This window comes from Giraffa tippelskirchi, chromosome 2, assembly GCF_054371585.1.
Source record: "Giraffa tippelskirchi isolate mGirTip1 chromosome 2, T2T-mGirTip1v1.2.pri, whole genome shotgun sequence".
Taxonomy (NCBI): Eukaryota; Metazoa; Chordata; class Mammalia; order Artiodactyla; family Giraffidae; genus Giraffa; species Giraffa tippelskirchi.
Genome location: NC_137276.1, coordinates 139,327,501 through 139,355,407, shown reverse-complemented (window position 1 = coordinate 139,355,407; position 27,907 = coordinate 139,327,501). Strand labels below are relative to the sequence as shown.

General features: G+C 35.7%; 1 protein-coding gene and 1 long non-coding RNA gene across 6 annotated transcripts in view; one reads left to right on the top strand and one right to left on the bottom strand.

The window, feature by feature from the left end:
* LOC145538586 (uncharacterized) overlaps positions 1-9,009 on the top strand; it is a 9,558-nt gene extending 549 nt beyond the window's left edge. Inside the window, exons 2-4 of the long non-coding RNA XR_014077062.1 lie at positions 1,812-1,864; positions 5,767-8,640; positions 8,893-9,009. This is a non-coding gene — a long non-coding RNA (uncharacterized LOC145538586). The remainder of the gene's footprint in view (positions 1-1,811; positions 1,865-5,766; positions 8,641-8,892) is intronic.
* On the bottom strand, positions 75-27,907 carry SKIL (SKI like proto-oncogene). 5 transcript variants are annotated; one of them, XM_081570874.1, is made up of 7 exons: positions 27,704-27,907; positions 24,425-26,185; positions 10,982-11,079; positions 9,231-9,463; positions 5,644-5,885; positions 5,128-5,352; positions 75-4,465 (listed from the first exon to the last, which is right to left on the bottom strand). In XM_081570874.1, the coding sequence occupies exons 2-7, from the start codon at positions 25,520-25,522 to the stop codon at positions 4,307-4,309; spliced, it is 2,055 nt and encodes a 684-aa protein (XP_081427000.1). In that variant the 5' UTR covers positions 25,523-26,185; positions 27,704-27,907; the 3' UTR covers positions 75-4,306. The 5 variants fall into 5 exon arrangements, with proteins under 5 accessions (XP_081427000.1, XP_081427001.1, XP_081427003.1 ...); XM_081570875.1 differs by having other exon boundaries at positions 10,982-11,075; positions 24,421-26,185; positions 27,823-27,907; XM_081570877.1 differs by having other exon boundaries at positions 5,197-5,352; positions 10,982-11,075; positions 24,421-26,185; positions 27,823-27,907.

Below are 27,907 nucleotides of genomic sequence, written 5' to 3'. Positions count from 1 at the left end.
CCAAAAGAAAAAATGTTAATCTTAAGAAACAAGAAAGTTGAGTTCACACAGGATACCAATAAGGCTTAAATCAATTTCACTGGCATTAAAAGTTTTTATTTGGAATTTGATCCACAATCTATACAAGTTTATTTACAAGGCATGAAAATGGAAAACAGCACAAAATACAATTGAGGTATAAGCTAAGAGCACAGTATGTCATGTTTCAATAAATATAATTCAAAATTTGTAAACTAAGTGACCAGATAGATGAGTCTTGTTTTATAGTAAAACCATATAAAATACTTATTTCACGTGAGGTAGAGGACAGTTTCGTGTGTCATGTAATACAACCAACCACAGCAATTTTAACCATAAAACTGTACATCATTGGCAAGATTTTAAATTGAATTATGGTCAATGTAGTCAACAATTTGTTTCAACAGTTGCACGACAGATCTTCATTTACTGCTTTCATAGATTAGAAATTCAGAAATAATTTAAGACTACTGTGTTGGCTTAAGATTATCAGGATAAATAAATACTTGTAACAGGATGGTTAAAAGCAAGTATATTTTATTTCTCCCAAACTACAATTCCCCAAGAGTTGTTCAAGATTTAGCAATTCTTTTAGTAGGATTTTTTTTTTTAAACTACTTTAAGTATGCTGTGCTTTATTTTCAAGTGAGGTATCTATATTAAAGGAAAAAAATCTTTTAAGTTTCTTTTACATTCAACTAACTTAATACACTATTTTGTTTTCTGGGCCTAATTTTTAAATTTCAGTTTTTACATTTGTTCTCTTTAATTCAAACACAGTAGCACTATATAAAACATCTACTACTATCACTAAAAAAACAGGCTCCAAATTGCATTATGTAGTTTAGAAGCCATTTTAAATGGATTTTACAAAAAAAAAAAAGACTGTCCTTTTAAACAAGATGCAATATAGAATATCCATACAAATTCCTTCCAATAATGGAAATGCTTAAGTGTCTTACGCCAGGAAAAAAATTTAAGCTGTTTATTCAATCTCACAATGTATAATACAGCAGTAATGTGTCCCTTATTGCTGTCAGCTTCTATAAAAACAAGTAGCTTTAAGCACAGAAATAAATGTACAGTATGAGCACAACTTTTCATTCTATTAATCTGTAATATGCTGTCGTGCAGATTAAATGCTAAAGAGCAAATAAAAGTAAGGATTCTTTCCTAAGCAATCAAAACCTAAGTCATTGAGAAGAAAATTTTAGAAACTGATCAAAAATCTTCAGCACCAGCTTTACTACTTCCTATAGGGAAATAACTTTGAGCATGTATTATATTCCTCAAGTTTATCATTTTACTTTCCTTCAAACAGAAACCAAAGATGTGTAAATAAATTGGTTGTTCTGTCATGACTTCTAGAACATGTGGGGGTAACCTGCAAGTATCATTGTACTCAGTCTATTACACCTACTTTAGCAACTGGTTTTTAATTCAATATGTACAAATGACTTTATATCTCAACTGGTAATATATTAAATATATTATAAAATTAGTTCAAGAACCATAAAACACCCAAACTCTCCTGGACACAGAAATTCAAGCAAACGAGTATGCCTTACAAAACTAAAGCACAAGCCAACTTACACTATTGGTCAAATTCTTTCAAAGTGTTATTTGTGAAACCAGGGTTGTTCAGAGCTTCCTCAATGACAGCAGGTTTTACATTTACAATAGATTTGGTACCTTTTTCTCATCAAGTTTAGAATACAGAAACTATCACCATTCAAATTTAATATCACTCATCACCCAGTGAACTAATACTCTATCTTTTCTTCCTTTTAAAGATGCTCTGCTCTAGTGCTTCTGATATGTCGTTCCTTTAACACAGCTTTTTAAAGTAAGTATTTTTATATTTTTCCTAAAAAGAAAAATATTATGAAGTCTGAGGGAAAATCTGGTTGCTTGATGAGTTGGCACACAAAGGCTAACAGTAAAACAAACTTTAAGCTAACAACCAACACACAAAATGAGCATGCAAAGAATAGAAGAATAATTATATGGATAAGATATTTTTAGCAGAGGCCACTTGTAAAGTATTACAAAGTCTCTATACTTTCAAGCTATGTTGTACAGTTTAACTTAAAATTACTTTTATCTAGAATAGGCATACTATTTACAATTGACTTAAAAAAAAACACTATTTTCAAAGAAGTTAGAAACTGATGGCACATCTATGTATCTTCTGAAAAATGAAGAGTATACAGTTTCATGTGGCAAGTTTCCCTTATGTGAAGGACCAGAAAAAATAGTTCTTTATTCAAAGCTAATAAATTAAGAGCTTATGATAATTTAAAGGTGATTAAGCATTGCTTAGAATTTTTAAAAACATATTTTAACGATTAAATTATTTTAGATGTTTTGAGTCGAAACTTCAATAGCTTATCATTTAAACTAAGTAACATAAGATTTTGAGTGAAATAGAAAAATAAATTATACAGGCTTGAGTTTTACCTCCCAGAAAGCTTAGCTGTGATGCAACTAATCCACAACTAAAACGAAACTGTGTCATAAAATATCTGTGTTTTTCTTTCTCCAGATAAAGGCAAATAAAAAGTATTAGAAGCATATGTCATTTTTAATATTTATTCCTGTATGTCATTTTAACATGTGTTCTTCCTTAAGGAGATTCCAAGGATCAACCAATTAAATAGCAGGGTTAACACAGTAAAACTTAGATGGAAAATAGAAAATACACATTTAGATGATACTCTAGTAAAGAAACTATACTTTGGGAAGTATAAAAATTCTTTTAGGCTATATAAGTACCATTAGGCAAAATATGAAAATAACTGGTTAAATGATAATCTACTTACTTTTGAAGTTCTATACCAAGCATCTATTGTCTATGATGGGAAGAGTAAATAACCTTAACTTTAGCTGATTTATTTAAAAAATAAATTTAGCTCTCAAGTAATTTCATATAGTACCATACACAAGAATATAAAAATTAAATTCATGGGATAATAATGTCAATTAATGGTAGCTTCAGGAAACTTTCTTTTAAAAAATGCATACTAAATATTTTACCTAGTATCTTTTAAGCCAAGAATTAACTAACATGAAATTTGCCATTAAAGAATGACAGACTTTTCTGTGCAAAAAAAAAAAAAAGTGCAGAAGTTGTCCCTCCCCAAACTATGGAATTGCTGTCTTCTAAAAACTATCTAAAAACCTCTTAGTAGCAGATCAGTAAACTTCCCTATATTAACCTATCATATACTACTAGTTGACTGTAAATTCCTGATTTTGATATTAAATAATAACTGAAAATGGTCCATTCGTGCACATTTGGTTAAGACTTAACATTTAAACATACAAAAGTCCAAAATAACCTTCAAAGTGTTTAATATCTTACAATTTAAAGGAAAACAAATCCATTATATAAATTTCAGTAAGACCCACAACTACATATAAAAACTGTACAGGAGGATTATGGATTGTATAGAAACCGATGTACATCAATGGTATCAGTTTTTCTCAAGTACATTAATATTTTCACAACACTATTAACAACATGAACAAAAGTTCAAAAATTATGACATTTTATTCCCTCTTCTAAAGTTGCTACATAAAAAATTTTCTCTAAATATAACCACATTTAAACAGAAAATCTAATTATAACTGCTTCTTGAGTTTAGCAGCAGTGTATAAGAAAGCATGTTATCTTTTCCCTTAGGGTGTGCTAATAACCTCATCAATGAAATTCCTCTATTGACAAAATGTCTCTTAGGAGACATTAAATAGAAAGGAACTGGTGGAAATTCATGCCACAAGAAGAAACAAAATAAAAAATTTTGATTATAATAATGAGTATACTTTCAACTTAGAAAGGAGATTGTGTTAATGAAAAAAATGGACAACTCCTTGAGTAGCTCTATAGATGAAATATGAAGCCACCATTGTATCTAAAGTTGAGTCTAAAATATGGATAACAAAATTGATCAAAACTATCTACCATCACACAATGCAGCTTTTAAAAAGTATGCAACTGTTAAACTGCATTAGAAATATAGGCATTGTATCTAATAGTTAAAACTGCAAAGTACTGCTTTGAAGCTGGTTGAAAAAAAAAGTACAAAGAAACATACATTTTCATCATTTGGAAAATGTAAAAATTTATATACTAATATATAATCTCTTCACTTTCTCTGATCTACAAATGAATATAATGCCTAGTTATTTCATGCAGATAAACTGTTCAGAATCCATTTACCAAAGTAAACAAACAAATAAAAATAAACCCTGTTGGGAATACACAGATGGATTTCTTTGAAGGTTTCTATTCTTTAGCAGTCTTTGACGATTTCAAAATTTGCAGCTTTAGCTCTTTTATCATCATCTCTAACTTCTGTCTTGCCTCCCGTTCCTGTCTGAGTTCATCTTGGAGTTCTTGCCTATCAGCCTCAGCGTGGTCCAATCTCTGTCTCAGTTCTGCCAGCTGTGTGATTAGAAGACTGTCAGTTTTTCATTGAGTTTTGGTTTTCCATTTACTTCTCACATCATGGCAAAGATCTACTTTCAAATCACTTTTTGCAAAAATGAACTATTTCATGCATATTATAATCTCTTGAATATCCAATACTATTAATCTGACTTTGAAATGACCTTAAAATGAGGGCAAAACAAAGGGTAAAGGGAACTGAACACTTAGAACACTTTCATTATGCCTTACACCTCAGTATACCTTTTATCACAGCATGCTCAGATTAGGAGTTATTTGTTCATCTTTCCCAAGTTGTAAGCTACTTTTGCCCCAGTGCTTGTGAACACAGTAGGCAACAGTTCATATTTGTTAAGCCACTGATTTGAAAGCCCATATATTACATTAAAATAACATTGATATTCAGATAGCTAGAGATTAGCAATTAGGACAACTAAACTACAGAAATCCAATAAAAATTTAAAGTAATGCAACAACCAAGATCAAAACAATCATCTTGAATGATACAGCATAAAATCGTGTTTAACAGAATTATCTATTTTGAAGTCTAGCCTAAATGAAACAAGTTTAACAAAAAGTAATTTCTTTAATGAAATTAAAGTAACAGCTTCAACTTCCACATTGAAAAGGCAACACTATACAAACTGTGTAATTCTTACCTGTGCTGCATATTCAGCCTCTTTATCTTTTTCTAAATTTGAGTCACAGGTACATTTTTGCTTCATTACCTGCTCTAGTTTTTTCTCTAAGTCTTTCTGTTCAACATAAAATTCTTCCATTTTTTGAGCATGTTCATTCTGCAAAGATTCAAGCTCTTTCTGTAAATTCTGCTGTTCTTCAGTAAGTTCCTTCATAGCTTTTGAACTACTCAACATTTCAACTTCCTGTAATTTAAAGAGTCACAATATAATTTTTACTTTATTTCTATCACATTAAACCTTTCAATTCAGAAAAAAAACAGGACAGAAAGTATCTATTATAAAATTGAGGTGTCATATCAATTCTATACATAAGCAGTTATCTTGAAAACTATTTTCTCTAAAAATTTAAAAGTATATTAATATTTCTTGTAAGTATAAAACTGAACAATGTTAAATACATTTACAGCATCTCATCTTGAAGAATATGCAAAAGTATTTTTTCACAACGGACTATCATTTAAATAACAATTTTACCATCTGAAGTTGTTGCTTCTTCTGTAAAATTGAGTTCAGTTTTTCCTGTTGTTTTACATAAGTTCTCACTACTTCTTCCATAATTTTTCCCTTATCGTCCTCACAAATGACATCTTTGACAAGAAGTGGAGATAGAGCTGCAACATCACGGTCAGTTCCTGACTTGCTTGTGTTTCTGGCTAAGCTGCAAGTGGTAGACTCAGGTTTCTTTTTGCTGGTAGAATTATTCGAGACTGATGGATCTTCGAAGGCAAAAAAGAAGTAACAAAGTATAAATACCACTCTGTCAAAAGTCACTAGAATGATCCATAAATGAAATTAAGAAAACAATTTCATTTATAAACAAAATAAAAAAATAATAAAGATACTTAGGAATAAACTTAACAAAAGTAGTATAAAACTTATATAACAGAAACTATAAAATATTATTGAAAGAAATAAAAGACCTAAATAAATGGAAAGGAATCCTATGTTCATAGACTGGAAGACTTAATATCATTAAGATGATACTATGATCTGGAAGTCAGTGATCTCCAAAATTCCTATGCTGAAATCCTAACCCCCAATGTGATGGTATTAGGAAATGAAACCTTTAGGAGACAATTAGCTCATAAGGGTAGAGACCCCATGATGGGATTAATGCCTTTATAAAAGAGACTCCAGAGAGCTCTACCACAATTTGAGCACATAATGAGAAGACAGCCATCTATGAGCCAGGAGGCAAACCCTTGCCAAACCAAATCCACTAGTGCCCTGATCTTAGACTTCCCAGCCTCTGGAACAGTGAAAGGAGTAAGTGTCTATGGTATAAGCCACTCAGTCATGTTATTTTTGTTATAGCAGCACAAATAGACTACAATAAATGGTAGTCCCAAACTCATCTACTTTTTCAATGCAGACCCTATCAAAATCTCACCTGGCTGTGTGGCAGAATTTGGCAAACTGATTCTAAAACTCATATGGAAATAAAAGGAAACCAAAACAGCCAAAAGTAATCTTGAAAAAGAAAAACAAAGTTAGAGGACTCACAATCTCCAATTTTAAAGCTTGTTATGAAGCTACAGAAATCAAAACCGTGTGTAGTACTGACATAAAGACTGAGTCCAGAAATAAAAGTATACTTTTATAGGCAACCGGTTTTTAATAAGGGTGCCAGAACAATTCAACGAGTAACAGTAGCTTTTTCAACTGTGTTGGGACAACTGTATCTATATACGATTGAGGTTGAACTTCACATCTTTTATAAAAATTAATTAAAAATGGATCACAGACTTAAATTTAAGAGCTAAAATTCTTAACTGGATTAGGCAATGGTTTCTTAGACATGACACCTAAAGTAAGCAACCAAAGAAACAACAAATTGGACTTCATCTGAATTTAAAACTTCTGTGTTTCAAAGGACACTACCAAGAAAGTGAAAAGACAACTGACACAATGGCAAATCCTATACCTGGTAAGGCTCTAGTACCCAGAATGTACAAGTAACTCTTACAACTCAATAATAAAGAGACAACCCAATTTAAAAATAGGCAAAGGCTCTCAACAGGTACTTCTCCAAAGATTTGCAATGTAGACTTCCCTGGTGGTCCAGTGGCTAAGACTCTGCACTCCTAATGCAGGGGACCCGGATTCAATCACTGGGCAGTGGACTAAAGTCCACATGCTGCAACTAAGAGTGCGCACGCAACTAAAGATCCTACCTATGTGCCGCAACTAAGACCTGGTGCAGCCAAATCAATACAATAAATATTTTTAAAAAAGAGAGAGATTTGCAATGTCCAATAAAAACATGAAAAGATAGTACCATTAGTCAACTTGGAGAATTGCAAATCAAAACTATGACATACCACTTCACAACCACTAGGATGGCTCTCATCAAAAAACAAACAATGACAACTATTGGCAAAGATGTGCAGAAACTGGAAACCTCAGAGACCGTTGCTAGAAATGAAAATGGTATGGTTGCTTTGAAAAACAGTTTGGCAGTCCCTGAAGATATTAAACATAGAGTTACCATATGACCCAGCAATTCCACTCCTAAAATATATAGCCAAGAGAAATAAAAACATACATTCACATTAAAGCTTCTGCTCAAGTGTTCATAACAGCATTGGTCGTAACAGCCAAATGTGGATACATCCAAATGTCCATCAGCTGATGAATGGATAAACAAAACAGGGTCTTATCCATCCACACAACTGAAAGTTACCAAGCCATAAACAGGGAAGAAGTGCTAATACATGCTGTAACATCTACTGAGAAAACATCCTTAGTGGAAGAAGCCAGGCAACAGAAGGCCACATGTTGTACAATCATTTTATATGAAATGTCCAGAACAGGCAAATCCATAAAAACAGAAAACCGATTAGAGGCTGATAAAAGGGGAGAATGAAGAGTAACTTCTGGATTACAGGATTTAAGGTTGATGAAATGTTCTGAAATGTGATTATTACACAACTTTGTGAATTTACTAAAAATTGTACAGTCTAAAAGGATAAATTTTATGGTATATGAATTACACCTCAACAATTTTTTTAAAGCCTCTAGCATACTTCAGGAAATATAATACAAACATGGTATAAAAGTATGTTACTAATTATTGTTTGCCATACTTAAATCCAAGGAAAACTGAGTTTTAAAAATCTCAAAATTAGAAGTACAAACTCCGCCCCAAAGAATAGCAACTATCTATGAAAACAATTACATAACCAAAGGACTCTTCCACTGCTCTGAGAAAGTCGAAAGAACTGTTACATTTGCCTAAGCTGTAGGCAAAACTCTGCAGCTACAGAGAGGGTAACACAGGCAGCACGTGAGCAGACATATCTTGTTTGGTCCACCATATTTTAGAAGGCACTGTTAACTATGCATTTTTTTTTAAATGTCCAGCCAGCATTCTGCATTTATGCCACCTGCCTGGCTCCCACAGCTATTCATTTTCAATCCTTGCTTATTCCACAACTTAATGTCTCTGAGTCCTGCATCTAACTACACTTGGTACACTTCTTTCTCTTTTTAATTGAAGCATAGTTGATTAACAGTATCATGTTAGTTCCAGGTGTACAACATAATTGATTCATATTTTTACAGATTATCATATATATTTTTAAAGATAATTTTATTAATTTTTGGCTATCTATTGTGCTGGCTCTTCGTTGCTAGGCGGGCTTATCTCTAGTTGAAGCAAGTGGGGGCTACTCTTCACTGCAGTGTGCAGGCTTCTCACTGCTATAGTCTCCCTTCTTGCAGAGCACAGGCTATAGGGCTTGCAGGCTTCAGCAGCTGCAGTTCCTGGGATCTAGAGCACAGGCTCAACAGCTGTGGTGCACAGGCTTAGTTACTCCGCAGCACATGGGACCAGAGAAGGTAGGTGCTTTGCCTCAGGTCACACAGCTGATGTAGGGTGGAGCTTGGGTGAGGGCCCCCAGACTTCAGAGTTTTGAAAGGTAGGTTTTGTTTTTTTTTTTAAGATATAAAGCTTCAATTATCTGGAAAATTCTCTTATTAAAAGAAACTCTTTTTGAAAATGCTGAATAAATATGTTGATTAGGTACATGATTTTAAAAAGGTAATTTCTGAATACTTACCTAGGTGGCTATATAATTCTTTACTTGTTTTTAGATCCATTTTCTCCTGTTCTTCCAGTGAGACATCTGGATAAGACACTATTTTTTGATGTTTCCCACTACTGTGAGGCTTCTCTGACTGTCTTGGTATGGATCTGCTTGCCTCTGTCTTTGTGACCTCTTTAGCCTGGGGTACAGCTGAAGTAAGTGACACATTTGGGGCAACCACTTTATCACACATGTATAAGCAGTAGCTGAAAACAAAGAATGGCAAAATAAGGTACTTATTACATTTAGGTAAAAATATATTAACATCAATTTCTATAGTTATACAATTTTTTTTAACCAAAACAGATAATGCAACAATTCAAAAAATAAGGGGCTTAGAAAAGAATTCTTGAAAATGTCAGTAAGCAGTTGAAGTACAAAGAGCAAAATTATGAGGCTATTTTTGTTATTTCGCAAAAAGTAGTTTCTAAACAGTAAAAAGATGCTCACTGAAAAGAAAAACAGTTTCCCTTCCCTCAAAACCTCATGAGAACTAAAACCATGAAGTACTTTACAGAGCAGTTCAACAACCCCGAGTAGGTAATGTTTATGCTAAAAGAAAACGGACTACACGATACTTCAGAGGACCATTTCCCTGTGTGCCACCCCTCCAAAGCAAGGAGTCCTTGCTCTTTGCTGTAGTGAGGCCGATTCAGGCCACACTGCATGGTTATGGCCTGATTCACCACAGCCCCAACGAAGAGCTCCCAGGGCCCTTCTCCCTTTTCAAGAAGACAATCGGCATTCTGAACACTACCCAGCTACTGGGCTACCCTCCTTGGATCAAACTCCACAAAGCAATCTTCTGAAAATACTTTGATATTTCCTACTTAATTTGATAAAACAGCAATAATAAAATCAAGCAAAACTACGATCAAAGGGATAACCACCAATACCAATTTTGCTCAAACCTCACATAAAATTGTACAAGAGATCATCTGAGAGACTTATGGAACAAATTTGAGCTACATATTTAAGTACCATATGATTAACTATAATCTGCTTAACCTTTAACCAAAAGATGCAACCATTTAAGTGAGCTAACACTTCATCCTCTAAGCTCTAAATAACCCCCTCTTTTATTACATTTTCTTTGTACAGGACATCTATATTGTCCCTCTTGACCAATTACATGAATTCTGAGGGTGAAAACTCAGTATCCTAAGAAAACTGACAGGTTTAATACTGCCCCAAAGCTTACTTCAAATGTAAAAGGAATAGAAGGAACTATACAAATGTAAGACTGAGATTCTTCATCACTGTGTTTGGGGAGCTAAGTGTGTACAGCAGCAGATAAAAGTCTAGGTTTTTTTAAATAAAAAGTTTATAATCTAAGGTGCATCTTTATTGAAAATATGAAATTGATTTTGAGGGGTGTGGCCACTAATGAAAACCTCTAAGTTCCAAAAAAGGTTCATTTTAAAATATCAAAGTTGCACACCGCACTCTTGGAGAGTTGGTTTACCTCTTCAAAGGTAGTAAGGAAAATTTTTTACAACTTTCATTTTTTTCACTTTAGGGCAAAAAGGAAATAACCTATTTCCAGGAAAAAACATGGAAACATACAGAAAAGTTAATTCAAATATTCAACCCATTTAGAATTCATTCCCTGGATTAGCAGGAAAAAAAAAAACCTAAAATGATATAAAGAATTCCCAGAGTCTAGAAAAGCACCTGCTGTACAGATGTTGAATGAAGGAACAAACGAGCTAATACCCACTCACCTGGGATGTAAAAATGAATGTGTCTGAGAGACATGGTCACCTTCCTGTTTTATAACTGGATACCATGACTGCAATTCCATTCCTGGCGGTGTATCTATCTGTAGAAAAATACAGAAGTGGAAAAGTTTATTGAAGGAAGATGTGATGGTTAATCAGGTGTTTATTCGACAGAGCCATAGGCTGCCTCTGGAGAACACTGACTAGTAAAGAATTATGTAACTCGAGAATCATCTTCGAATAGGGCAGTGTTTCTTTAAAATACCATGTCTAGTCACTCAAAACTCAAAGAGACATTAACTACCCCATCACAAGAACAGCTTCAGCATGTATATTAACATGGACTACCAGAAATGATTTCATCAAATATCATACTTATGGAATCTGTGTTAAAAATCCATTTTAAATAATAGTACTGTGCAAATGTACAGCATTGATAAGTTTTGATTCTTTTTCTTGCTACTACAATCAGCTATAACCTACCCTCTCCACCCCTATAGTATTTCTTAGATAACATCCTACAGCAATACTTTGCCCAATTTTGAAACCACTTTGTCTGCTAACACTTATCAGTAAACCACATATTATCATAAATATCAAAAGCTCTTTTTAGCCTTGTACTTATAAATAAAGGAAAAAGAGAAGGTAACTGGCTACCTCAAAGTTCATGATAAGAACTTTATATCCTGCTTAATTCTAACAAATAGCTTATTAAGTAGGTACAATTATCTCCACTTTACACATCAGAAAACTGAGGCTCAGAAACTGAGAAAGAATAAATAACCTGTGGTTACTAACTTCCTCATTTGGTTTGTTTTACATGTCTCCCCTCCCCCTACATACACATATTGGGAGATCAACATTTTGTTAAGAATTACTGGACAAGGAATTTAAAAGACTAACAAGGCCGTAAGATTAAAGGGAAAGAATAATATTTTAAAAGGATTTAACAGGTGAATATTCAGTGAGGGCCTCTAGACTCTATACAGAGTAGAATTTGTTTTAAAACTTCACAATCCTGGTCAAGTGTTCTAAAGAAGTTCAGCATCTGGGGCAAAATCAACTGTTTATTTATTAAATACAACAATCACTTGTTTACATAGTTTCTCAGCCTATAGCTGAGTTCTACCATAAATTAGAAGGGGAACTGACTGCTGGCAACAGAAATACTAAATGGTAATGCCAGGTGCCAGCTGACAGCCTAAAGAGAGAGAAGAATTACAAGATACAAACACAAAAACTGATTCAAAAAGCAAGACAATCTGAGGGCTTTATCATACATAGGCTAGGGCAAATAATATACCTCAACTGTTCCCTATCCTTATTCCAACAGAGTATCTGACGTTTGAGAAGTCTTGAGTCAATATGACATAGTTATAGTCAATATTTATAAGTAGTATACCATATACATACATATTCATACATACACTTAGAAAGACTGAAAAGTATTTGACATTTTAGATTTTACAAAAGGTTCAAGTTTTAAAAAAAGACAGTGCTGAGAAAAGTAGTTTCATTATCTAGAAACTCATTTAGGCAGAACATTTTTCATCCTAACACTGTAATAAAAGAGGTGTTAATGAACAAAAAGCTCATTCTAACAAATCAATGAAATATAAGATCAGCTCAAATTAAATGAGAAATTCCTTTTTAGAAGTCATTTGTTGAACTCATTATTTAGAAAATAAAGAAAGCTCCACTTTACATCAGTTTTATACCTGAGACATCCTGGAGGTACTGCCCAAGAAATCAACTATTTCTAGATTTTTTTAATTAAAACTATTAAAATTGACATTTATATTTAAAAGTGTTTCCTATTATGGATAGCTGGAATTTTAAATCTTCAGAATAACAAATTCTAAACTTCTTCAGCCAAAGATCTTGACTTCAAATCTGACTCAATTTTGAGCACATTCATTTCAAAATTCTATAGCTTGATAAGTTTGTATAAGTTTTACTTTTCTATTCATGATCCAGACTCAGTATAGTTTTGTTTTTATGACATCTCTCACTTCAAATGCCACCTTAAATAACTGTTAGCACATTTGTTTCTTTTTATACACCCATCCCTCTTGTTTCTGACCTTTGTTTTGTTTCCTCTTCTTGCACCTGCCCACAGAGAGAGACCCAGCGGAGGGGGTTCTTAAAGCCTTCCCTGAAGATCGCCTAGTGCAGTCCGCTAGCAAATGTCTGAATTTCCTACACAAAACTCTTCACGAGTGGTTATCTGGCCTCTGCTTGCTTAAGTAGCAGAGACCTTGACAGACCTTGAGGTCAAGGACTGTCTTAATTACTTTCAAATTTTCAGTACCTAGCACCATGCCTGGCAATGCAGTAGGGACTCAATAAATATTTGTTGAATGAATTCTGAATGACAGTGTAGCTCATTAAATTCCCAGAGTGGCCCCTTTTAAGGTTACTCTGCTACTAGTCTCTTTCACATTTACTACTACCCCTTTATTCCATGAAGTGCAGAAGAATCTCAACTGTCTCTGGGTGCATTTTTAGAGATCAGATTTACAAATTAAATAATATAAATGATGGGGAAATGCCCAACACTAACCATGATAAAATGCTGGGAGTTAATTTTACCTAATATTCTGTGGTTAAGCCATAAACACATTTACAACAAATTATCCTAACTGCATGTTAGAAACAATTAAGAAAAGCACATAATACACAACAGAACATTCACAGTCATGCCAGATTTTCTCATCTATTCTGCATTTGTGGCAACATACAAATTAGGTCTTCAAAAAAATAACAGTATAATTAAATGGCACAGCAGTAATGCTACTACTGATCAGGAATAAAAATGAGACACCAAGATACACACAGCTATTGCCTTTTCTTTTACCTTTCAATAGGAGGATAATTTATTCCCTTCAAGTAATTAAACACTACAACAGACTACATTACATTATTTGGCAAAGAAAAGAAATAGATCACTTAGTAGCTCAAGTTAGAGCCTTAACATTTTAAAATACTTTTATCATTCAACTTCCCCATCATTATCTACCACAAAATGAACAGATGCCATCCTTATCTGAAACACATAAGAAAAATTTCAGACATATGATTTCATTCCTAAAGTTCTTTTTCTAAGTCATAAAACAACAAATAACGTCTAAGAAAGCAAAATTTAAACAAGTCCAAAATGTATAGTAGAAGAATTAATTTTAAATAAGTAAATATTAGAAAATGTTTTACACAAAGTTTCTCTACATTTCAACTTACTGTGTTATGTATACATGACCTTTTAATAATCAGGTTTCCTAATAAAGAACTACTGTATTTCGATACAATGCTTATTAGTCTCACAATGACAAATAATTTAGAGAACTTGGTTTCATGTACAAAAAGACCAATAAGCATTTCTGTCATCACTTTCTAGTAACAAAAGCAATTTCATCCACTCAGCACCGTTAGTACATATACATTCCAATTTGCACTAAAAAATATATAGACAAATAAAACAAAAACATTTTAAAACTCCCAGACTTATCTTCAATTGTAAACTTTGATTTTAGGTGGCTCTCTCAGTTTCTAATTATAGTGGCAGATTAATATTGTGATCTTTAATTAACTCCAAATGACAAACACTGATGAACTAAAGTAATCAAGACAATATCTCAAAGTATTGATGGGATTTTAAAAGTTCCCCTCAAAATATCAGGATTAAATTTTTTTAATATGTGGGAAAAGAATTTTTTAAAATAGAATTTAGAAAGACAAAGATTAATTTTTACATTTTGGTATTTATAAGCCAGTATATGTATGAAGGGCTGGTAGACTGGTAAATTTCATAGTCTATCCTCCTATAATGATGTGCTTACATTAAATAAAATATAACGCATATATTAAATACACATTATTTTGTACAAGCCAAACATAAATACATGGCTGAACACACTGTTAAGGAATAACTCCTTAGGTATAAAGCAAATATCCCTGCCAGGTGGTCCATAAATGATTTCAGGACACAAGACACCCTACCACCCTATCAGACAGCTGCCAACATACTCTTACTGAATGAAACTGAATCTCTCAGAATAGAATCAGGTTTCCTCAATACTTTCAACATGTTGTGAATGAGTGTTTCAACAAGTGAAATAGGAATAGTGTTACAAGGTAGCAGCAATAGGTACTTAAGAGATTTTAAGGCTTAGTTTTGTGCCTCATTTCACTCTAAAAATAATCACTGTAATGATTAATTGTAATTATTAATCAACCTGATACAAACCTGTAACAATATGATCTAAGAACTTCCACTAACTTATCAAAGATGGATCTGCAGGAAATCATGGGCTTCCCCAGTGGTTCAGTGGTAAAGAATTTGCCTGCCAATGCAGGAGACTCGGGTTTGATCCCTGGGTGGGGAAGATCCCCAGAAGAAGGAAATGGCAAGCCACACCTGGGAAATCCCATGAACAGAAGAGCCTGGCAAGTCCATAGAATCCCAAGAATCAGACACAATTTAGCAACTAAGCAACCACCAAAACAAGCAGCAATCAGCAATGTCTCCTGCTACTCAACACTACAAAATCGTATCATCTACCTCATAAAGCCAATTTTAGGTTTAAAGTGCTTAAAAACTCTCACAGGAAAAGCAAAGGCTCACATTCTTACAATGTGGAATTATCATTTTAAATGCTTCATGGAAACAAACACATGTAAAAATCAGTAGTATGACATCACTTTTTCTATCAGAACAAACTGATAAAAATCCTGTTAATTTCTGGGACTTTAAAAAAATTAACTTCTTTACAGTGGAATTCTATGATGTCTAGTTGACTTAATATTGCAATTTGAAAATTTACATGTCATATACATCCTTTTACTAAATTATCTGTCAAAAGTTAATCTATGTAAATGTAAGGCTTTGCTTTTCTACCCCATTTCAGCATATATGCTTTTAAAAAACTAAGATTATTTTGACCTTCAAATAATGTAAATTAACATCAAAATGTAAATTATTTTACTATGTGCAATAGATTGCACTTTTAAAATTTTACTCTATTTCATGTATTTTTGAAGTGCTGCTGACCCACTAAATTGACTTCCTTTAAAGAATAGGAAGGAGAGATAAGAAAGCCTTCCTCAGCGATCGATGCAAAGAAATAGAGGAAAACAACAGAACGGGAAAGACTAACAATCTTTTCAAGAAAATTAGAGATATCAAGGGAACATTTCATGCAAAGATGGGCTCGATAAAGTACAGAAATGGTATGGACCTAACAGAAGCAGAAGATATTACGAAGAGGTGGCAAGAATACACAGAAGAACTGTACAAGATAGATCTTCACAACCCAGATAATCACGATGGTGTGATCACTCACCTAGAGCCAGATATCCTGGAGTGTGAAGTCAAGTGGGCCTTAGAAAGCATCACTATGAACAAAGCTAGTGGAGGTGATGGAATTCCAGTTGAGCTATTTCAAATCTGGAAAGATGCTGCTGTGAAAGTGCCGCACTCAATATGCCAGCAAATCTGGAAAACTCAGCAGTGGCCACAGGACTGGAAAAGGTCAGTTTTCATTCTAATCCCAAAGAAAGGCAATGCCAAAGAATGCTCAAACTACCACACAATTGCACTCATCTCACACGCTAGTAAAGTAATGCTCAAAATTCTCCAAGCCAGGCTTCAGCAATATGTGCACCGTGAACTTCCAGATGTTCAAGCTGGTTTTAGAAAAGGCAGAGGAACCAGACATCAAATTGCCAACATCCGCTGGATCATCGAAAAAGCAAGCGAGTTCCAGAAAAACATCTATTTCTGCTTTATTGACTATGCCAAAGCCTTTGACTGTGTGGCTCACAATAAACTGTGGAAACTTCTTAAAGAGATGGGAATACCAGACCATCTGACCTGTCTCTTGAGAAACCTGTATGCAGCTCAGGAAGCAACCGTTAGAACTGGACATGGAACAGACTGGTTCCAAATAGGAAAAGGAGTACGTCAAGGCTGTATACTGTCACCCTGCTTATTTAACTTATATGCAGAGTACATCGTGAGAAACGCTGGGCTGGAAGAAACACAAGCTGGAATCAAGATTGCTGGGAGAAACATCAATAACCTCAGATATGTAGATGACACCACCCTTATGGCAGAAAGTAAAGAACTAAAGAGCCTCTTGATGAAAGTGAAAGAGGAGAGTGAAAAAGTTGGCTTAAAGCTCAACATTCAGAAAACTAAGATCATGCCATCCGGTCCCATCACTTCATGGGAAATAGATGAGGAAACAGTGTCACATTTTACTTTTTTGGGCTCCAAAATCACTGCTGATGGTGATCACAGCCATGAAATTAAAAGACGCTTACTCCTTGGAAGGAAGGTTATGACCAATCTAGACAGCATATTTAAAAGCAGAGACATTACTTTGCCAACAAAGGTCCGTCTAGTCAAGGCTATGGTTTTTCCAGTAGTCATGTATGGATGTGAGTTGGACGGTGAAGAAAGCTGAGCACTGAAGAATTGATGCTTTTGAACTGTGTTGTTGGGGAAGACTCTTGAGAGTCCCTTGGACTGCAAGGAGATCCAACCAGTCCATCCTAAAGGAGATCAGTCCTGGGTGTTCATTGGAAGGATGGATGTTGAAGCTGAAACTCCAATACTTTTGCCACCTCATGCAAAGAGCTGACTCACTGGAAAAGACCCTGATGCTGGGAAGGATTGGGGGCAGGAGGAGAAGGGGACTACAGAGGATGAGATGGCTGGATGGCATCACCGACTCGATGGACATGGGTTTGGGTGGACTCCAGGAATTGGTGATGGACAGGGAGGCCTGGCGTGCTGCAGTTCATAGGGTTGCAAAGAGTCGGACACGACTGAGCGACTGAACTGAACTGAACTGACATACCCCAATCCTTCTCAACTGTGGTTCTCAAGAGAATTAAGCCTAAATTCTGCAGTTTCCCTTGTATGCATTAAATTAACTTCTCTCCAAAGTACTTACAACAGTACTATATACAATCTTTCTAAAGGGCTTAATTCTCCTCTCAGAGAACCCCAGATGGGAAAGGGTACATAGATGTAAAACTGCAATTTGATGACCACTGCTCTGAGTGCAAGTTCTACAGTTTGTCCAAATGTATTATTTCAACAATTAGTCCTAAATTAACAAGTGCACTCTACAGATGATTCTGCACATCTGTAATACAAAGCATTACAGATATAAAGAAATAAATTCCAATGGTGGTTATCACTCCATGGTGAAATGATGAGAAAATTCTGTTTTCTTCTTTGCACTTTTTTAAGGATGTACTATAATGGGCTTATAGTGCTTCCATAATCACACCAAAACACCTTTTCAAAAAGGAGCAAAAGCCCTAGTTTTATGTACCAAAGTGATTTTTAGTTAAGTTTAATTTTTGTATTCTTTGTTCCCATAAGATAACCAAAATACACACTTTTAAGGCTATTTGAATTCATAAAATAAATTCAATAGCACAAATAAAAACAAAATGCTGTATTGCTTTAAAACTAAACTGTTTTCCTCCTTGAAAATCACTGGTAGCTTTCTAAGGCTACTCAGACTTTTCATTCAGTTTTATCCAAACCTTTGTTAAGCATCTACCACCTACATTTAGAAACTACAAGATGAATTCCTGCCCTAGGGAGCCTCCAGCTAGTCTTCACACACATACTTCTGTGACCCATTTCTAAGTTTCGGAATTAAAATGAGTTTTAAACTAACTGTGTGTGTGTGTGTGCTTATTCACTTCAGTCATGGCCGACTCTTCACAACCCCACGGACTATATAGAGGACCAGGCTCCTCAATGCATAGGATTCTCCAGGCAAGAATACTGGAATGGGCCACCAAGGCCCCCTCCAGGGAAACTAACTTTACATCTGTCCTATTCACTCCTCTTTCTGCCTAACATGGGGCTATAGTACTTCATTTAGTGATGGAACTAAACCACATCCTTAAAAATGGTTATGATTTAATTATATATTCTTTAGGTTTTTTGTAGTCAAATAAAATCCTTACATTACTTTATTGTACATGTAACATACATGAAACCTCAAAATAGCAAAATTTTACACATGGACAAAATACATATTCCCAAACTAGTTTTACCTCTTTACTTGACCAAATTGAGTTCTGGCTCCATATGTTCTGCTTCCAGAATTCTAAAGGCATTAAAATTATCCAATTCTTGCTTTCCTTATTCTCAACTGGGATAAATTATAACATATGCATAGCTACGAGAACACTATTGGCTGACTATGCACTGATTCAGGCCGATCCCTTTTCTTCCTTGAAGTTTCTTAAGGAGACTTGCTTTCCTTGAAGTTTTTCCCCATTTCTCAGACCAAAAGGATAAAGTTCTTTATCAGAAGCCTTTTTTAAAATGTTAACATGTTAAAATGTTCTACCATTTTTTAATGATAAAAATGAATAGACTATATTTCTAAACCATAAGGGGGCACTATTCCCAAAGTCATTCTAATGATTCCACTGAAATGTTCCTATAACATATTTTATAATAAACTTGTTTTGTACTTTATTCTTGCAAACTTCATTTTGGTAAGTAAACAAATATCCAACTAGTATAATTACTGTGTACAAACAATTAATGTGAGATACATTTGAGACCAATACTCAGTTATTTTACTTAGAAATATCTTCAGATAATTTTAGATAAATCAAGAATGTGGGGAAAGGAAAAATCCAAAATTACATATTAGTAAATATTTCAATAATAGTTTGAAGTATCATCCTATGTTTCTAGACTCTTAACTTCGGAAATACTTTTACATCCATTCCCTCATTTGATCAGTTGTCTTATTCAATAGTTTACTTGCAAATTATGTTTATTAAGGGTTAAACCATCATTTTTCACACAAAAAAATCCCAATTATTCTAAAATACAACGTTGTCTCTTAAAAATTTGTTCAGTTTAAAAAAGTCTCCTTTTCCCTGAGTAACTGACATGCCAAGCACAAAACTAAATTCTGGGAAAACAGGAATCTCTAAACTCATTAAGATAGTTGTTAATTTTAGAAAGTCAGACAAAAATATTCATACTGATTCCTTCTATGAGTACAAATGCTTCATTTGATTCTGACCTTACCATCACTTGATAAAAGTTTATGCTAATCATAAAATGCAAACTTATGCCTCTGATGTAACAAATTACCATCAAATCTATCACGATTATTACTGTTACATATTTTGTCCCAACACAATTCTTGTAGTTACCCATCCTCTCTAGTGTATTTCCTTCCTTCATTTAGGTTTGTATCAAGAAACACACTCCCTAAACAAACGTAGCTCTCAAAAACAGCTTACAAGAGGGGAGAAAGTTTTTGTACTATTATTATTCCAAATGACCTCTACAGAAATGAACTATAAGAAAAATGCAAAACTAAAAAAAAGTGAAATGTTGAATAGACTTTAAGAGGAAAAAAAACGTCTAAGTTGATATCTTCAGGTCATCTATTCGCATCACAGATAATTCACAGGACCTGTCCTTAAGTAAACACTATACTATTTTATTTACCTAAGAGCAGTCAAGTCTAAATGCTAGAAATCTAAATTTTAACTCCTAAAAAAAAAATAAGGGCATAAATCATCTTTACTTAGTGAACTGGAGATTGTTGGCCACATGCTGTAACAGGAAAGAATCACCTATAAAGATCTTATCAATTGACTACAAATAGGTTTTTCTAATGTGCTTGAAAATAATCTAAAGTAAACATTACCCTTCAAATTTTATTTACAAATGATCAGTTTGCTTGGCAAACCTTTTTCTAGATAGAAACATAAGATTCAACAAAATCAGAATTAGATCAAACAACACTGGAAGCTTGTTAAAGAATCAAAAATGATATTCTTGCATATATTTGCACACTGTAAAATACTATAATCATTTTTCTAATAAAAACATAAAAAACTCAAATGATATGAAGAAGCAGTTTTGTTTTTATAACACCATTTTGCAAAGCAAGTGAGGCAGATCTAATATCAAGTATTATTTCTTGTGGTGACCTAAGAAAGAGTTCAAAATACTGTTATCTCAGTTCAGTTCAGTTGCTCAGTCGTGTCCGACTCTTTGCTACCCCATGAATCGCAGCATGCCAGGCCTCCCTGTCTATCACCAACTCCCAGAGTCTACCCAAACCCATGCCCATCAAGTCAGTGATGCCATCCAATCCTTCCCAGCATTAGGGTCTTTTATCTCTGGTGTCTGCAAAGAATAGTCAGTTCTTCACTTAGAATACTGACCATATCCCACTTATTTCTCCCATCTAAGTCCTAACTATGCAAAGTGAATATAGTTATGCAAATAGTTTGGTGACCATTACTAATATAACTTTCATCCTTAGAAATAATTTAATAGTTGCTACATTTCAAACAATTGCCTACTGAGTTTGAGGGGGTTTTTTAAAAGCCAAAAAACTACTCTTTAACTAAACATACCCAATTACATTAGTGTTCACATTAAACCTAAAGCCCTTTAGATAAGAACTTAATATATTTAGCATATTCTAACTTTTTAAGCATCTTAAACTTTTTGTTTTGTATTGGAGCATAACTGATTAACAATGTTTTGATAGTTTCAAGTTGGTGGCAAAGGGACTCAGCCATACATACACATGTATTCATTTTCCCCCAAACTCCCATACCATCCCAGTTGCTATGTAACATCGAGCAGAGTTCCTTAAGCCATATGGTAAGTTATTCTTTAATTTTTTTCTTAAAGTCTGTTTTGACTTAGAGCTTCCTCTGGATCTATTTGGTTTGTTGGGCAACCAATTCAATGACTCACAGAAGATAATGAAAAATGTTCCCCAGTTAAAGGACGTTCTCCTTACCCCCTTGCCAGTAAAATACCTTAGTCTTAGGCTATATAAAAGTTAATAGAGAGCTTAAGAACCATTATACGAAGGTTAAGTTGACAAGAAAAGTTAATGTTTCTCAAACTTCAGTTTCTGCTATGGAGTGTGCTTTAGAGAAAAGTAGTGAAAATTTCTAGACTTCAAGTCAGAAGACCTGCATTCAATTCCTGATTCTACTGTCTTATCAGTTACACAGCTAGGAGCATGCAATCCATCCGGGACTGGTCTCTCATCTGAACTTCAAAAAAGAACTACTTTAACATGTTTTGAGGAATGTATTTCCAAAATGTGAAGTGGCAAGCACACATTACTATACATGAACTCACCCCAAACTTCTTTCTGAAAGGTTTGATTACTGGAAATTTTCTTAAATTGCTTAAAATTCACATTAAATTAGAAAAAAATACCAAAATATGCCAAAAACACTGTAGCAAATACTGCAAAAAATAACAGTACAAAGATGGCGAAAAAAATCTCACATCTTCCCCAACTAAAAACTGAATTCAAATTAATAAATTCTGATACAATAAAAGGACTACATCCAAATGAAGGACAGTTTCAATTTTAACCAAACCCTAGTACATTCAGTTTCAGTTAAGTAAATTCATCACCTTTTTTTTTTTTTAGCCTTTATCATGGTTCTCAGGTATTTTCTTCTCACAAACACAGAGCAGGAACATTAGGCAAAGCAATTTATCCCCAAAATGCTTATTTCAGAGCAATGAAGATCAGACCAGGAACATCTGGCAAATAATGTGGCCATGTAAGATTTCTAGTTAGGTTAGGGCAAAATACCATAAATATTTAGGTGGGCATTCCACATTTTGAGAATATAGACAATTCTAATAAGCACAATCTTCAGCTTGTGACCAGGCCAGCTGTAAGCAAGTCCAACAACGTGAGAACTGGCTTGAGGTCGACTATGCTTTAAAATCAGTTAATAATGGCACCAGAACAATATAAACTTATCTAGTAGCCACAGGCGAGGAATTTCGAAGTACTGATGTTTTGGATTCAGCAAGGAGCAAACTACCCTGAATTCAAGCCTGAAACTATCCTCACTGGGCTTCAGAAGCAAATCACTGTCTTAGAACTACATTGTAACTAAATTTCCCTATTGGGAAAACTAAATTTCCCAATAGGGAAAGGTACCCTATTGAAGCACAGGACACCAAACCTTAGGTTCTTGTCTAAGCTCTAACCTTGAAATAAATAACCTTCAGTCATTTCATACACTTCATTCATTTCTTCTGTGAAGGAGAAAAGATAGACTATTTCAAGGAATAAAAGCTAATTAACAGTGGAAACATTAGATTTTTAAGATGAAATACAGCCAACTTTTTTGTGGTACCAATAAAATAAAATTATGTGTGTAAAACTGTTCAACAACAATGCTTGGTACGTTTTAGCAGTGTTAGCTATTATACTGATTTTATTCAAGTAGGAAAATATTTTAAAACCAGATCCACACACTGAATATTTAATAGCCTAAATCTTATTAGCCAGGTATTCAAACTCTTGGAATGAAGATACTCATTTAGCCTACCAGATAATGCAGTGAGAAAATAACTTTAAAATCTCTTTGCTGTAGAACAGTCTTATGGACTCTGAGGGAGAAGGTGAGGGTGGGACGTTCTGAGAGAACAGCATCGAAACATGTATATTATAATATGTGAAACAGAACACTATTCCAGGTTCGATGCTTGAGACAAATGCTGAGGGCTGGGGCAATGGGATGACCCAGAGGGATGGGATGGGGAGGGAGATGGGAGCGGGGTTCAGGATGGGGAACACATGTAAACCCAGGGCTGATTCATGTCAATGCATGACAAAAACCACTACAATACTGTAAAGTAATTAGCCCCCAAGTAAAATAAATAAATTTATTTAAGAAAATAAAAATAAAATAACATCTCTTTGCTGGTAAGTTTTTATATTCATACTTATTTAATCTAAAATAATCTATATTCTAGCTGTCATAACTTTTTAAATTATTCCTCTTTTAAAAAATCTTGGGAGACTAGAATCACAAAGTCTTCAGATCAATCTTTTGCATTTGTTTCCAATATTGATGAAATCTGAATATACAATTACAGAAACAATGTGAGAAATCCTAAATACACCTTTGAAAAATGCTGTTTGGAGCCTGTCACCAGAATTGTTGTGGCTAGCTATACGCCATTTGCAAATGGAGATAAGACCAAAGTGTAAATTAAGAGTCCTAAGAAAACAACTGATTCAGTCATCAAAAAGCAAAATGTGTGAAAAAGAAAGCGGACTCGAGAAAAAAGCCCCAAATCCTCCACTCCCTGCTTATGTAACTTTGGGAAAGTCACTTGATCTCTCTGAGCCTCATTCTCATTATCTGTAAAATGGGAATAATCCCACTTCTCTCAGCAGGTTGTTTGGAACATCAAATGAGAACACACACAGGCAAGCACTTTATAGCCTGAAACGTTGTGATACAAACACATCGTACAGATCAATATTTTTTGCTATTGTTGAATGAGCAGTAATACTTTAAGTTATATTCTAAATAGATAATTTCAAAGTACACCATTACCAGTGTTCAAAATTGCTATTAAAAAAAAAAACTTGCCTTGGATTGAGTCCTCTTCCCATTCCTCATGCTAAATTTCTCCTTCATTTCTTCTAAAATTATCTTCAGTTTCTTTTCTTCAGGTGTCCCCAAGTATTTTTGGTTCACATGAAGATAGCAATGCCATTTGGCTGATTCAAAGCCCCAGTGGCAAGTCCTTTTGTCCGGTGATCTATGAGAATGCATCACAAACGTCTGGGGTGCAAACATTCCACAGCACTCCAGACACTGAATACATGGAGCATCTGGCTGAACATAAAACTGGGGTGCAAATAAACCCTGACATTTGCCCAAGCATTCATGTTCCACTTCAAAGGCACTGCCAGTTTCCTTCAACTGGGCCAATGAGTTTTTTGCAGGTAGTATACTACCATTTTGAGGAAAGGTGCGTGGCCGCAATAAAGCATTACATAGTCTTTGTGCATCAGTTAATGTGATCAGCCCACAGGATGGGGCATTGAATGGAAGTATTCCCAGGACCTTTAAGATATGAAGCTGGTCTGATGTACATCTTGAGCAATAGATGTACAATTCATCACACACTGTATTTATTTGTTGGAGTGAAAATTCTCGGAGAACAGAATTTAGGACTTGGGGCAAGCAGAGTCTCTTTTCTCCTCCAACCTGAAAACAAGAAATAGACTCCCCTTCCAACATAGTCTGGGTGAGTTCTGTGGAGCTATCAGAAGGGATGAGCAGTGGACCAGGAAGAACCTGAGGAGATGGAAGAGGCAGAAATACCGTAGGCGACATGCTTTCTTGGGAATACCGAGCAGAAAACGCTGCTGGTCCACCCAAAGAGCTCTGACTACTTAAATGGAATTGTGCCAAAGTATGTTTCAAACTAGGATTTAAATGTAAAGGTTCAGGCACAGAGGCACAGGTCCTCTTGACATGCTCTTCGCCAGTTTCCATTGGTGCTTCATAGTCATCCAAGTGTTCTTTCTTTACTGTTGGCAACTTGTTTATCATCATTTTTCCATTTGCATGAATGTCTGTCATCATCTTTTTCACTGGAGGGCTGCCATCATCTTCCATCCCATTCAATTTTTTATTTGAGCTCTGAACCAAGGAAAAATTCGTCTGTAGGTTTTCCATTGCTAAAACTATCGTGTTAGATAAGTTAAGTCTGAAATTTGCATTATTATTGAGTTGCTTAAGAGAGAGAATTGATGTATACCAATTCTTATAGTAACTTATCCTCAAAGAAAATTTAAATTTCCAAAGAGATATCCCTACACTACTCAATAGATTTGCAACTTTGTTTTGGTTCTGCTAATACTTCAGTATAAGCACTGCCAGTGCTATAAAAAAAATTATGTTTAATAACAAAGTAAATAATTTTAAGAGGCACACCTCCAAGGAAACCTTTGTTTTTGTTTTTAAATCTTCAGGTATATGTATTCAAATAAAGCTACCAGTTCTCTCAATTCAAGATGTCCATGTTCAATGCAACAGTTTGGTTTGGTTTTAGGCACAACACCCAAAAAGTTTATGCTTGTGTCAAAAATCGCTTGTGTCAAAATTATGCACCCAAATTTAGTATTTGGCACCAAGGACACCAAAAAAAAAGGGGGGGGGATATCTTCTCTAAAATTGATGATCTGTTGGTCTGTGTGGACAAAATGAAGGCTTGAATAAACCCTCACACCAGTAACAAGAGACTGACTCCACTTGAATTTCTGTGATTAAAAATGAAACCTAAAGAAAAATTTGCCCAGTTATCTTCAAGGATTACTGTTCATTCTTCTTTTAATTAATCTGGAAGAGAAGGGGGTTGGGGAAGAGTTACATTTGAATTTGCTCCAGAGGCCAAAGGGTCAGTTTGAAACTAGTTTCTTAATCTTAAACTGAGTTCACTTTACCAAAGGTGACACTTGAGTGATTTCTTTAAATCTAACACCAGTTAATTAGAAGTACCTTCATTTAAACATGAAAGCAATTTGGCGAATGAGTAAAGGGAGCAATAATATCCCTCAAAAGGGAGAGGGTTACTCCAACCCAGAAAAGGAAAAACCTTAAACAGATCATCTCACCCAAAACTCAATACTAGAGGTTTCTTCCCAGTTATGCGATTTTAACTAAAATAACCTATTTTAACTAAAGTAACTTATTACTTCAACTCTTAATTAAAAAACAAAAACAAACAAAAAACCCACCGGTTTCATCTAAAAATCAAATACCAGTTACAACACATCTACTACACCCAAGTCACAATCTTAAATACATAATTCATCTAGTCAGTGTACGTTATTTTTCTGGAATAGCTGTAGGCCAAAATTAACTTTCCCTTTAAAAGGTCAGCGAATTTGCTTAATGGAAGCCAAAAGCTATAGACTCCACTCCTGGGAATCTCCATCCTTGAACAAGACTAATCCGGGACAAAAAGCACAAGGCAGACAGACCTCACAAAGAATGCAAATGGAGGAAGAGGGAAAAAGCAAAGATTCTTCTTCCACTTCCTTCTTGAGAAAAAATCCAAAAGAAATCCAGTAAATAGAAATATCTGCCAGCCAAACTCCCAGCAATTTACCTTAAACCAGACCTAAACGGTTAAGTACCAAGGCCACTAGCCAACGTACTGACTTTCGCCCACCACAGGAACACCTCAGCCTACGCAGGCCAAGGAAGAGGGCAGGAGGCATGACTTAAAATGGGAAGCCCTAAAACCCTGAAATCCTCGGCCCACGCAAAGCCACTCACCCACCTTAAACCCGAGGCGGAGGCGGGGAGGAGGGCAAGGGACCTGGGACGCCTCCGGCTTGCAAGCAGGTAGTGGGAAGTGGAGAAAAAGGAGTCCCCCCCAACCCCGCCCCCCCCGCAGTATCGGAACACCCCGGTGCCCTCTCAACACCGCCTCGCTAGGGGGGCCGCAGGCAGGACTGTGGAAATCCCCCGCGCACCTTCTCCCCGGGAAGTTCTCGGGTGTTACCCCAGCACCCCTAAGGCTGCACCTCCCCTCGCCTGCCCAGGGCAGAGGAGAGCGGGGTCAGCGGGCGGGAGGGCGCCGAGCCGGGATCTCCCACTCGCTAAGCGCCGACCTACCGGGTCGAGCCCGGGGCATCCCCGCGGAGCGCAAACGGGCGGCGGGGGGCGGAAGGGGACAGTGACGGGCGTCCGGGGTCCGGACGGGTCAAGTGCACCACCCGGCCCCTGCCCGTACCCATCACCCGGGATCAGCGAGGCATGATCCACCGTGGGACACCCGGCCCGCGCCCCCCGTGGCCCCGACCCCACCCGGGACCCGAGCATCCGGACCCCCGACTACGGCCTCCGCACCCGAGGAAGCCCGACGAGCTTTGTTAACTCCTCTTGACGCCCGGCGCCGCCGTCGGCGCCCCGGGAGCCGTGCGCCCCTAGCCTACCGCCGCGTCCCTCCCTGCGAGCCGAGGCCGCACCTGTGCCCGCCACCGCCGCCGCCGCCGCCGCCGCTCGCCCGCTCCCCTTGGCTGTGCCGGCGCCGCTCCGAACCCCACACACATC

What these genes read in the sequence shown, in the direction of transcription:
- SKIL (XM_081570874.1), bottom strand. Translation starts at nt 25,522, where the DNA reads ATGGAAAACCTACAGACGAATTTTTCCTTGGTTCAGAGCTCAAATAAA. An exon ending in CATTCATTTTTACATCCCAG is followed by an intron (nt 9,464 to 10,981) that starts GTGAGTGGGTAT and finishes CTTTGTTTTCAG; the next exon opens with CTACTGCTTATACATGTGTG. An exon ending in AGGCTGAATATGCAGCACAG is followed by an intron (nt 4,466 to 5,127) that starts GTAAGAATTACA and finishes CTAATCACACAG; the next exon opens with CTGGCAGAACTGAGACAGAG.